The following is a 13,526-nucleotide window of genomic DNA, read 5'->3' as shown; positions in this document are numbered from 1 at the left end:
TGGCTTCTCCTAACTGATGCCAATTTTGCTCTGTGTTGTCACTTCACATTCTTTTACCAAATGTAAGTGATAGGTAGCAGAGTGTGTCTCCTGCAAGGCACACATTTGGCAGAGGTGCTACACTTCAGCAATGGGTTTTGACTGACTACTAACCGTAAGCCACCTCACCCTAAAGCAAGTCAGTAAAAGTCAGGTTATTTCTTCAGCTATTTTATAATTATCATCAAGTACGCCAGAAAAATTGCTCTACTTCAGTTATATTTGAGATGATTTACTGAGTCAGAAAATAAGGCAGAATTGAACACAATTCAGAGCAAAATATGTTAAAAATCCCATCAACTTTTAGACTTCAAAGAATTAATGCGTGTTCCAAAGAAAAGATTCCTAAGTTTAAAAGCTGTATAATAATATCATTAATTTTGAAGGGATTTTAAAATTTCCTTTGAGAGGAAGAATATATTCCTATATGAATATTAAAGTGCTAATCAGGTATCCTCTTGAGCTGTAACAGTTTATTCATAAAATATATATAAATGCAAGAGGTGCATCTTCTAAGACTGTTCAAGAAACATTTTTCTGTCTTTACCTAAACACGGCATTTCAAAGAACTGAGTCTCCTGACCCTTTCAATAATTTCTACTGAAATATCCATGCCTACATAGTCCCCATCACCACCAAATGTGACCTGACATTTTGTATATTAGGAACTGAACCAGGGTCACCATCTTATTTTGCAGAAGACAGATTCATCACTGAAAATTCAAACTGAAAACTGAAGCTATAAACCTGTCTCATGCTCCAGATGCAGTTCTATCCATTGCTGAATGAAAACATGAATGTGATACCAGACAAAGGTACCTATCAGTGTTTTCATTACTACTGGTTTTGCAGCTGTATACATATATATGTGTGTGCAATGAAGAACGGGCATCTAAAGACCCAGATGAATGATCCAGAAGATAAATGGTAGGGACACAACTTATAAAATCCCAGGTAGCTCAAGCTAAGATGCATGTCAAATATTCGGAATACTGCTTACCTGAATTCAGAATACTTCTCACCTGAAGTAGTAAGAAAATCAAATCCTTTAATCATCTCAGACACTCTGAGCAGACTACCATTGCTTCCTCTAATTTTAATTTTTGTAGCATACTCCGAATACATTTAGATACAATTCAATCTTGCAAAGTCCCTGAAAATAGTGGCCTTCAACACACAAGGTCCTTCCATCAAATCCAGAACCAGAAATTTGTGTATAAAAGTTGTTTATATTACACAATTCACTGAATGTTGATGCCTCCAAGTAACTAGATATGGATCAAATGTGAAAGACAATTTTCAGAACGTCCTCTCAACACCCTCCTTTCAGATATTTATACCCATTGATAAATCTCCTCTCCATGTTCTCCTCTCAAGGCTGAAGAGATCCAAGTCCCTGTCTCACCTCACAGAAGAGATGCTTCAGATCCTACTCATCTTTGCTGCCCTCCGCTGCACACACTCCAGGAGCTCCATGTCTGTCCTGTCCTGAGGAGTCCAGAACTGCACACAGCACTCCTGATGTGGCCTAACTAGACTACAGGGGCAGGATCACCTCCCTCGACCTGCTGGCAGGGCTCTTCCCATGTGCCCTGGCAGGCCAGGAAGGCCAGGATACCACTGGCCTTCCTGGCCCCCAGGGCACACGGCCGGCTCATGGATAACTGGTCCAATAGGTCTAGAAGGACCTTCTCCCCAGGGCTGCTTTCCAGCCTGGGATGATTCTTCCCCAGCTGCAGGACCTGCACTTGCCTTTGCTGAATTTCAGAAGGTTCCTCTCCACCCATCTCTCCAGCCTGCCAAGGTCCCTCTGCAGGGCTGCACAGACTTCTGGAGTATCGGCCACTCCTCCAGCTTTGTGTGGTCAGAGAACTTGCTGGGGAGACATCTGTCCCTTCAGCCAAGTCACTGATGAAAGTTAAACAATGCTGGGCCCAGTATTGTCCCTTAGGTGACACCAGTAGGCCTCCAACTAGACTGTGACACTGATCACAATCCTCTGAGAGCTGGCATTCAGCCATTTCCCCACCCACCTCACTGTCCACTTGTCCAACCCCCACTTCCTGAACTTGCCCATATGCACCTACAGTTACTAAGAGTAAACACACTGAACTTAGAATTCCTGAATCTTTTGATATTTTAAAGCAACAAAATTAATTACATCATGATATATGAAAACCACAGGACTGTTTTAAATTTTTCTTTCTTAGGTCACTTTTTTGTTTAAAACAATATCCTACTAATAAAATCTGAATTGCAAATATGCAGTCAAGTCTATCTGGTTTACTTACATCTTTGCAAACTAAATGCAAAACACATTTTTTTCTCCTTCATAAGGCTACTTCAAGAAATAAATTGGGAGGAGGCTGTAAAATTCTTGTTTGACAAAAATATTTGCTTACAACACAATACATACATACATACATACATACATAGGTCACACTTTGAAGGGTTGTCACTAAAATTTCAGAGGCAGCAAAATGTAAATGAACAGTTTGTCTCTAATGCATTTTGCAGGACAGAAAGACACTTTCTGCAAAAGCTTTCATCTTCACAGATGCAGAAAGGGTCAAGCTATTCCCTCTGCAGTATGGGACTAATATTCTACTACTTTTGAGGGCAAAAATCTTAAAACTGCTTATTTCATTATTCTGCTAACTATAATAGCATCTGTAAGTTGACACCTACTGAACATAACTTTTCAGTGTATCTCATATCCAAAAAAAGAACTGCCATTTTTAATATGTGCTTATAATCTAGACTTGCAGACAGGAGTATGGTTTATCCCTGTCTGGAAAATTTAGAGGACTCTAATTCTGGAATATTACTCTGGAATCACTAATTCAGATCAGTCCTCATGTGGTTCTGCCATTATAATGCAGCAGCAGACTTCTCATATTTAAACTGGAATAAAGCCTGCATATTTTGAAATCAGGAAATCCACCTGAATACCCAAAAAGAAATACTTTGGAATGATTATTTCCAAAGAGCAATTTCAATCCCATTTGTTGGCAAGCTCTCCTGGACACATGACCACCTAGTAATGGTTTACACCACATACTTGTTATTAGCTTGTCAATGTATAGCTACCCTATATCAGTATATAGGAATAATTATTTTACTATTTAATGTTACAGAATGTTATTACCAGTAAAACAGGCTCCTACTGAGTGTGAAGGTACTTCAGAGGATGCAAAATCTACAGCTAGGGCAAAATAAAGGAATGCAAAAGAGGCTGAAGTACTTAAATCAATGATCTTACTGGACTTCTAGGAATGAAATAAAGTATATTGTTTTCTTCTGTTAGGTAATTCAGTACTCTTCTTAGCATTTTGCAGATAGTTTTCTTGTTTATGTACAGATTTCTTAACTGAAGGCTCACAAAGACCTTCAGTTTAAATAAGAATAAAGAAGTTCAAAGAGCAAAAAGTTAGTTATAGTAGAATAGCTATGATAACATTACTTAGCAAGACAAGGTTGTGACCCAGTAGTATTTTAGGTATATATTGTAAAAAACAAAAAATACTCAAAAATTTCCACTAGTTGGCAGGTTTTTTTAATGTCAGAAAAGTCACTATTTGTACAGCTTTTAGCAGATGTCACTATTTATTTACTTAGACATAACATCATAGCAAGATTAGGTTTCAAGCCTTTCAAGTGTGTGAAATCTATCTTCCATCAGAAATACCAATCCTTGACCCTTGCTTGGTAAGATTTTAAAGAACATTGGGCTGATATAGACTTTTGTTTTCCTTTCAGAACTAATGCACTGAAAATGCCAGTACAAAGCATAACTTTGACAAATTTGTCTAAAAAACATCACTGCCACCAGGGGTTGTTTTTGAAGGCTATAGCTGCCAACAAAGGATAGCTAACTGTTTCTTTGATTCAGGGTACAGAGTCTGTACCCCCATACTACAGATCTTATTCCTTATTATGGATGCATAGAACCTTCAAAGTGAAACACAGAAACTGAAATTTTAGAGAGTTTAAGTTATCTTATAGTGATAATTATTCTGTTTATCTCACATCATAGTTAATTAGCAGATATTTAAAAGTCAGTTGTGCTTCATGCTTGGCCTACTCAACTTTGAAGAAGTAGAGAGAGATTGAGAATCCATCTGTGAAAATAGCTCCAGTGAATATCACTGATGGATTTCTATAAAAGTTTGATAAATGTGTGAATTGCAATACCTAGGTGATAATAACCTGGTCAAACCTTAGAGATTTTCCCTAAGGAGAACTGAATTTATGTAACTGCTCTGCTGCTTCCTGCACCTTGAAGATGGCAGGTCTTTTTGAGAATTTATTTTCCAAAGTACTGGCACATCCCAAATTACTTTTCTCTAGCTGACTCTCAAAACCAGCACAATTATGGCAGGATGTTCAAAACTATTCAGGCATTGGCAGAAGTCTGCATGAGATATCTTCCACCTGCCCCCCATGGAAACTGGCAATCCAAATAACTGGCATGGGAAACTGATGAATGATGGGCATAATCATCAGGGCATAATGGAAAGTGCTGAGCAACCTAAACTATGGGTGTGACAAGAGGTTTTGCCCATGGTAAGGTCTACTGTCACAGTATTAAAGTGCAACAAACTGCATTTCAAACACACACACAAACAAAAAAAAAAAAGCGCAAAAAAAGAAAAAAAAAAAAAAAAACAAAAACAAAAAAACCAAAACAAAAAGAAACCCCAAAACATTCACCTCCAAATATGTTTTCAAGAGCCTTTGCTAGCAGTGTTTATAGGAGTAGAATCATGACTGGAGTGTGCTGAAGCAGATGGAATATCTGTCAGAGCAGCAGCAGGTCACAGGGTTCCTCCACCACTGAAAAGTGCTGGAGGAACAGACTTGTGATGTGCAGAGCATATTAGAGTGATTATTAGGAGACATAATAAATTAGAAATAAAAGCATCAACACATGTTTTAGAGGCTACTGTGGGAAAATGAAGCAAGGAATAATGAAAAACAATTTCAATGGACAATCTCAAGAAAATTATCTCGGCATTGAGATATTAGCTCATGAAAGAGTCTGCTCAACAGAGGGACTGAAGTTGTATTGTCTGAAAGCTCAGCAAGAAATCTAAACAAAGAGATTAGATAAGATTAGGCACTGAGCACTGCCATTTACACAAAAGGAGCAGGTGAGGTAGCACTATTCAACATTCTGACTTTTTAAAGGCATGAATGCCCTATTCCTCAATAATTATGTGAAGCAGATAATGAAGAGTGCACATCCTTGATCTGGGGTTAGAGACTAGTTATCATTGATGGAATTTTAGAATGCAGCTTTGGCACAGTTATACAGCCCTAAGCATGATAAACGTGAATACATTATTTAAAATAATACAAAAATAAAACCCGAAACCACTATGCTCCAAGGCATTACCTTAAGTAAGGTTTATCCATTACTCTGCTGGGTTTACCCATTACTCATTGCTACAGTATAGAAGTAATAGTTAACAACATAATAGAGGAATGTGAGTATTAAAGCGCCCAGAAACGCAATGAGAAAATTTTAGATGTTTTAATGCCTAGAGAAATGTATAGAAATGTACTCTGTCCACATGCAAAAAGAAAAAAAAAATAAATCCAGCATAAGCCAGGAAAAAACTAGTCAAACCAAAAGTAAATTATAGGTGAGAGAAAGATTACATCTGCATTCTTCAAATAACCTAAGTCCCTAACGATACATGACAAGGAAATTCCTTTTTTTGTCTGGATCACATCTCTAAATCCTCTCCTTTTTCACAAAACAGACCTAGAATTGACGGTGAACTGTTTAACCAAGAAGAAAGCAAGGATGGCAAGTCTTTTGGTGCAATGAATATTTAATTACTACAAGAGAAGTCATACAACTACAAAAGACATGATTGAAAAACCCCACAAGGAATCATTTTATCTCCTTTTAAATAAATCATTCCACTGGAAGATGAGACTTCATATACCTCTGGGCAGAGGAATAAATTATCATTTGAGCAGTATTTGAGGCATTTAACTACTGCTCTCAGTAAAATGGGAAAGGCACCACTTTTTTTGTTTTGTTTTCTTTTGTTCTAAAAGAAATTTTAAAAATCAGACAATTAGATCCCAGTGCTCAGACAGGGAGAGGAATGAATAGCCTGCAGCCATGCATGGAGTCTGGCATTTGAAACAGCAGTCCTACCCTGCAAGGGCAGAAGCATGTTTGGGCTTTGCAGCTGGAATAAAATTGACATGCCTTGGGAATTGTCCTGAGAGAAGCAGAGGTACCAGGGACCTTGGACATTCACTCCTCATTACAAACAAAGTGAGGCACCAGCCTTGAAATGTCCAAAGTGGACTACAGGCTTGGTGTAAATACTCAACACTACACATCCTTCTTCAGCTCCCTGAAGCAAGGAAAGATGAAATTTCCATGGAAACTGAAACATGATCCTATGTAGGCCACTAAGCCAAGAAAATGCTTGAAGCAGAGACTTGCCCATATAAAACTTTTCCCTAAAGTAAGCTTTGCAGGACTTCCAATGGGGCTTTAAGTGTTCTTCTATTTCAATAGAAAATGCCAAAAATATGCTACATAACACAGCATAAACAAAAAACAGGCTGGTAAAAAACTGAAAGGTAGAATTCTTCCCTTCCATGGTCTAGGGACCAGGTTCTCTAGAGCACACCTCTACCTTCAGTCTTGTTTTCAACCCAGTAGCCTTTCACTGGCTTCCTGCACGGTACAAATTCCCATGGTGAGCCAGGTCCCTCAGAAATGTCCTTCCACTGTCACCAGGCCACACCTTTACTACACCTGTGTCCTGTGGTCATCTCCCTGCTGTGACCAATTATGTGGTCCCTGTGATAGCCAGAAATGTCTCCACCTGTGAATGGTCAAGCTGCCTTTTAGGGGAGGTGTAATATCTCTGCTGCACAAATAATCTCTCTGTGAGCTTGAGTGTAGCAGCCAAGAGAGGCAACTGGCAGCCTTTCTCCCTCCTTTAAAAGCCCAGTTTTTCAGAGGAATGTATGTTAAACAAGGTGAAGCTAAAACAAGGTAAAAAACCAACCACATGCCTCTGTCATGGTTCTCAAAACCTCATGACTGGTTCATGAGTGTCCATGTGATGTAACACAAAACAATCTCACTGAATTACCAGGAACACACTACCAAAGAGAAGGTACAACTAACTGGATGAAATGAACAATCTCCAATAGCATGTTTTGCAGCCCAGATGTATTTTCAGACAGCCTATTGAAAAGCTGTGTGCTGAACTTTAAGTTCCTTAACTATCATAATACAGTTTACAACCAAGTGATTATTTGTAAATTATCCTCTTTCTTTGGTTGAACAATTGTTGGCTGCATAGCCCTTTTACCTAGTAGAATATTCAGATTTTTACATTACAGTTTGCTGATCAACACTACCTTTAAATAGTCACTTTTCCAAGTGCTCTTGATTCTCAGTTCATGCAACCCAATTTGTTTCTGAGTTCAAAGAGATATTGTTTATTCAGTTATGAAATGGCTTTAAAAAAAACCAAAAAAAAAAAAACCCTAAATTTGTACAAGTCCCAAGCTTTAAATATATTAAACCAGCAGCTATATGTCACTTTACCAGATAACTGTTTTCTATATAAAACATTTCTTACTGTTTCACTTCACAATTTAAAATCTACATAATAACACTTCAATTCCTCAAGAGCCTCATCTAGTCCTAACAAGTCAGTACAAGTAGTCAGAGCTACTTTTGAAAAACAGGGTACACAGGAAGTAATTGTTGAGAGAGACAATTAATTTGGATTCCTACTTGCAGCCATTTATCCTTCCCATTTTTCTCCAACCCCCTGCACGTATTTTTTTCCAGTCAAATAAAGCTAGCTGATTCTTCATACCTGTATGTTTTGTAAAAGAGACATCTCTTCAGGGGGACCTTAATCACATGTTCCTGAAGTCCCACAAAAAGGACGCTCTGGCTGTGCAGGATCTGAAGGCTCCTGATGGGTTCTCGCTGACTTTTTGGCAGGAGTTCAATTTCCTCAAGCAGGCAGCTGCTTGAAGTCTGGTTCACTGGGGCAAGTACTTTCTTAATAGTGCCATAGTCTGAAAAGGCAAGAGGAAAATGAGTTACTAAAAATCACACTGGCAATTCTACCTGTTTGGTGTCATTCATGAAAAAATCTTTGTGTTGGAAGTTTTCAATGAAGCCTCAGAATGCAGGATTCTTTTGACTGAAGTCTCCTTATGTATTATAGTACAGTTAAAAGAACTTAGAAAACTTTAAAGTCTGTTTTCATGTGATGCAATGAAAAATTAAAAAGAGAAAAAAAAAGGAAAAAAGTTAAAAAGTTATTAGTGCAGAACTGTCTTCACAGCAGTAGTCACAAGTAAACAAGATTTCAAAGTCTGGCTTGATAAAAGCACGTTCATGCCAAGGGTTACTGACTTCAGTCTGCAGGATTGTCCTATACTTTACTATACTGAAAGCAGTTTAAAAAGCATTAAATTCCATAATTTCCCCAGTTTATTTTAGTATTCGTGTTAAAAATTATGGAGTTTAGATATGTATCACATTCATTTAATAAAGCACATGTATATGAGTATGTGCAGGTCTTGAGTTTAAGTGAATATGAATGAATGAGGCTGAACCTCTTCTTCTTACTTATCCTGATTTTAACCTCTGCAAAATCATAGCTTTTAGCACTCACTCTTCACTTCCATTCTTAATGTGATTTCTCAGGAAAGACAGTAATGCATTGAAAACCAGTGTCAGAGTGTATGATAACATTTATGACTCACTCTTGCAAAGTTTTAAACTAATTTAAAAATATCAAAGTACATTTTTTCTGAACACAAAGGATCACGTTCTCACACTGATAAATATTTTAGGGAACCGCAGCATTATGTAATCTTTTATGTGCCAGCAAAAGGAAGTATTAAAGATCCAATACTGCAAACACACACAGAGATAAGCCCTAAAGTCTTGAAAGATTTCCCTTTTGAGGGAATGTTGAGGGCAAGGGGAATGTTTGGGAAGGGCTGTTCTGCAGTGCCTTCCCAGCACAAGGCCAGAGGTTTGGCTCAGAGTTGGCAGTGCAGGCTCTCAGGATGTGCCTGGCCCTGGCTTGGCGAGTACTGCTTTTATCCATGGCAGGGAACGCCTGATGGTGGCCACATATCTGTGTCCCCCGACAGCAGCTCCACCCTGGGGACACCTGAGGCCAGGGGCTGGCACACCTACACAGCCACTGCACCCTCCAGGGTAACTGGGCAGAGGGAGGGCAACACGACATTCCCAGACTTTGCTTGCGAAATGGTGAGGAAGGGCAAGCAAGCAGCTGTAAGAAAATACCAAAAAGCAGCCTCAAATAGACTCCAAAACTAAAGAGAAGAGGGAGAACCAAGATGACTGTTAAAAGCTCCTCTTTTTCCTGAGAAAGACTGAGTATTCAATCCTCAGACCTGGAGTAGTACTGGAGAGGAGAGTGTACACCAAATAGTAGAGGAAGTTAATAGGAAGTTTATGTGTAAGATATAATGAACATTACATAATATTATTTAATTCTATTAAACAGTCAAAATGAATTGGAAAACCATAAATTATTAGCTCAGTGTATAAAATGGATTCTTCTTAGTCCACAGAAAAATTTTGATCATACCAAATCATGTATGCATGTTAAAATCTTCTGCCTAGCCTCTCAGGTTTTAACTTAATCACTTTATATACCAGTTTACATTTTTGTCCTTTTTTGATATAAACATGCTTGACCATTTTTTAGGAAAAAAAACTTTCAGTAAACGACAATTTTAATTTTTATTAACCTTTTTGATATTAAAATATCTAATTTGATGATTACTTTGTTTCCCAAACAATCTAAAACAGACATATTCAAAAACCTAATTAAATTGTTGCCAACAGTCAGTTTTGCCCCACAATTAAGCAATGAGCAGCTCAGCTCAACAACATAACAAGCAATGTTTGCACTGATGATTACTGGATGCAAAATCTTGACTATAATTACAGCAAGTTTCATGGTCAAAATATGGTCTGAGACTTGTCCCAAAATTTCATTGCCTGTATGTCCCTGTTTTGGCTGAGACAGAATTAATTGTCCTCCCAGTGGCTGGTATGGGGCTGTGTTTTGGGTTTGTGATGAGGGGAGGGGAGTGGGGTGAGTGAGGGGCTGTGTAGTACATGAAGGCTGGCTGGGGTTAAACCACAACACTGTGTTAATTACTGAATGAAAGAGAAATTATTTTCTTTTGAGCATAGAAGTTGGAAACATGTACTAAGAAGAAGAAGGAGCAGTGAGATCATTTTATAGATGTAAATTAATTGGTATTGCTTTATAGATCAGTCAGTGCAACTCTATATCACATGCTAACTGTCAGACAACAGATTCAGAATGATTCACGACACATTGTACTTGGCTTGTCACAGTTTTCCTGCAAGAGACAAAAATCAGGTACACATGCATTCAGCATGTGCTTCTTCTACAGACTAATATTTCTTCCTACCACTGTGCTGGGTCTGGCATCTACAGACTGAATCATTTGCTGTCACCTTCCCCAGGAGAAGAAAAAACACATGACTGGAGGCCTCCCTCCCCTATGCCTACAAACATATTCAATTTAGAAATACAGCTTTGGACAGGAGAATATGATCAAACACAAATACTTTCTGTTTCATGTGGCTCGTTTATTATAGATGGCAAACTTACAGTTCTTTTTATTCAAGTGTATGACCTGGAGATCATGGTTACAGCAGCATACCACCCCAGAAAGAAATAAAACATTCTCACTTTGAGAAGTGCAGCACTAATGCCTTCCCCAAGACATCTGTCATTGTTCTTGTTCTTCCTTCTTATCTTGGCATACGTTCTTCATTCCTCATATTTCCTTTTGCTCTCTTTCAGCATCTCCCAAACCATTTCTTTTTCGTTTCTGGTCTAAGAGGATCAGCACTCAGAAATGTTGGAAGTCACAACTGACTGAGCTTCAGTTGAAGAAACAGGGCCTGAGATCCCACAGATTATCAGGAAGAAACACTGCTCTACTCAGGAGCAATGTGGGTCATATGCAAACTCAAAAAAAAGGAATAGAATGTTACCTGAGATCTGCCTCAGTAAATTCCCTTGCTTCTGACTTCTGCAACCTATCTTCTCTGCTTTAAATTCCTACTGTGTATGAGTGATTTTGCAAGGACCACCTGGGAGGCCAAACTAGGGTGAGGATCTGGTTTCACTCCACAACTTTGAGACAGCAGAGATTTAATTTGTGTTTTGTTCACCAATCTATGGTGCATAGCTAGGGTGTGTAGCTATCAACATCCTTAAAATATACTAGCATGCAACATGGCTATATCAGACTTCCTTACACTGGTAAATCATAGCCAGTGATTCCACTGCTTTCAAAAGCCAGGGGTTTTGCTCCATTGTTTCCAAATCTACTACAATGTTTGCAACACTATGCACAGCCTCCAGCAAAGACTGCAGATTTCCTAAAGAACTTGTAGAAGTCCCATCTTCAAAAGTGTTGTCTGTCTGGCTATTTTCACACCACAGTTGCAAAGCAAAGTAGGGTGTAAAAAAAAGTAGGGAAAAAATAATTCTGGAACATGGCTCCTGGAGATGGAGTTTTTTAGATCTGTCTTAATCTTTCAAATGAATATTTAGTTATATAATCAACTAAGTGTCCCCTTTTGCCAAGAAACAGCTGAGAAGGCTAGTAACCACAGAGCAACTGAATGGATGCAACTTTATTGCCACAGACACAGGGAAAGCTGCAGTTTCGTCACAAATGTCAAGCCTGAGCCTAAGAGGCATTTAAGAATTCAAATGAATGGCATCTTTGCATCCTGACTGTAAGCAAGACATACTGGGATTGATCCAGACACCTGACAGCCTTTTTTTAAGGATGGCGAACTATATAGAGGAGTAGTAAAAGATAATGACATTGATGAGAATGAGTAATAATGTGCTTTGTTAGTTTGTACTGCAGCAGTTTTAAAGAGACTTGCAAAACCAGCAACTGAACATTAGAAATCTAATCACTGGGAATGAAGAGAAAAATTATTGTTGAAATATTGCTATGAAGAACTGCATGGAGAACGAGACAGTGTTTTAGAGAACACGCTTGGAGGCAACAAAGTCTGTAAAGAACAAGATTATAACTGGACAAAATGAAAGGATGATTTCTAAAAGCAAAAAATAATTTTAAGATGTAAGAGGTGTAAATCATAGCCAGCAATGGAAAGCACTGCAAGAGTGCAGCTGGAATCATTATAACATCTTTGGTGGCACCAGCAACGAAACAGAAAATGAACATACAAATCAAACAGCAGATGCAACAAACTAATAAACTCTTAATTCCCTGAGTTTCCTAACAGAAATAAAACCACTCAAGGAAGCTTTAGCAAACTCTTGCTATAAAGGAGAATAAATATTTACATGAGCTGTTACGTTTACAAAATATTGCTGCTTTCTTTGAGCAAACAAATCATCACGAGGCAGTATAGAAGTAATTTCATTTCACTTCTTCAAAAGAAGAGAAAAAATCTCTACCCATTTCTTTTTCAGAGGGAAGGACTTTCAATCTTAACTCTTGCCATTGTACCTTGGAGAGTGGGTTGGTCTCCAGAAAGCAACTGAACCAGCACCAGGAGACAGAATCCAAACCAATAGTTTTCAGAAGAGAAGCCTACAGTATAGTCTTTCATTAATGTAGCTAAAATCACTGCTGTCTTCTAAACTAAATGAGTTGTAAGCAAAATAAACTAATAATAGTCTCAAATATCTCTTCAGGACAGCTGTATGCCTATATTTAAGACTTAACAAACATTCCTGCAGTTTCTGAGCACAACAAGGTGCCTTTAAAAATCTGAAAATCTCCTTACATATACCAAGAAAAATCTAAAGAAACAGCAAAATATACTTCAAACTATAAACTGTCAATGTAACTACAGGTCTGTTTTTCAAAATTCCCACAAAACATTCATCAGAATAATAATATGTCTTAATCAGGTGGAAGGATGGGGTCCGTGTGATGGAAAGGGGCAGTCAACACAACACACAGATGCTAAAGCAACATCTGCAACCTCAGCAGATGCTTGTAACTAAACTTGAATAAGATACCACCAGTGCAAGAAATACTCTACTCTGTATGTCATAACATGTGAAAACAGACTCCTTGATAAACTTAACAATCTGGTAGCACAATAACCAGAGAGTTTAATAGCTGGAGACTTGAGAGAATACATTTTAAAGTGTAGCTGAAACAAATATGAATTATTTATATTTTCAAGAGAGTCTACTTTGAAATAGACTTTGGAAAATTATATTCAGTAAGTACTTTAATTTTATCCATTACACACTGGTTTACACATTGGTTTTGCAAATTACTAGTTGTATACAAATAATTTTTCCCATTAGAAAAAAATAAGCATTAAGACAGTATTAAGACTGGTGAAATTAAAGGAAAAAATCTGTTAATGCTAAATATCTTGTAAATAA

General features: G+C 37.9%; 1 protein-coding gene across 7 annotated transcripts in view; it reads right to left on the bottom strand.

Annotated features, from left to right (window-relative positions):
- Window positions 1–13,526, bottom strand: part of SEMA5A (semaphorin 5A) — a 323,210-nt gene that overhangs the window by 87,258 nt on the left and 222,426 nt on the right. For all 7 annotated transcript variants that reach the window (XM_005484272.4, XM_005484273.4, XM_026791761.2 and 4 more), the window contains one exon: window positions 7,911–8,118. In XM_005484272.4, the coding sequence (XP_005484329.2) occupies window positions 7,911–8,118 (208 nt within the window). The remainder of the gene's footprint in view (window positions 1–7,910; window positions 8,119–13,526) is intronic.

Source organism: Zonotrichia albicollis, chromosome 1 (genome assembly GCF_047830755.1).
Source record: "Zonotrichia albicollis isolate bZonAlb1 chromosome 1, bZonAlb1.hap1, whole genome shotgun sequence".
Lineage (NCBI taxonomy): Eukaryota > Metazoa > Chordata > Aves > Passeriformes > Passerellidae > Zonotrichia > Zonotrichia albicollis.
The sequence above is the reverse complement of the archived record's forward strand: the minus strand, read 5'-3'. Positions and strand labels throughout refer to the sequence as shown.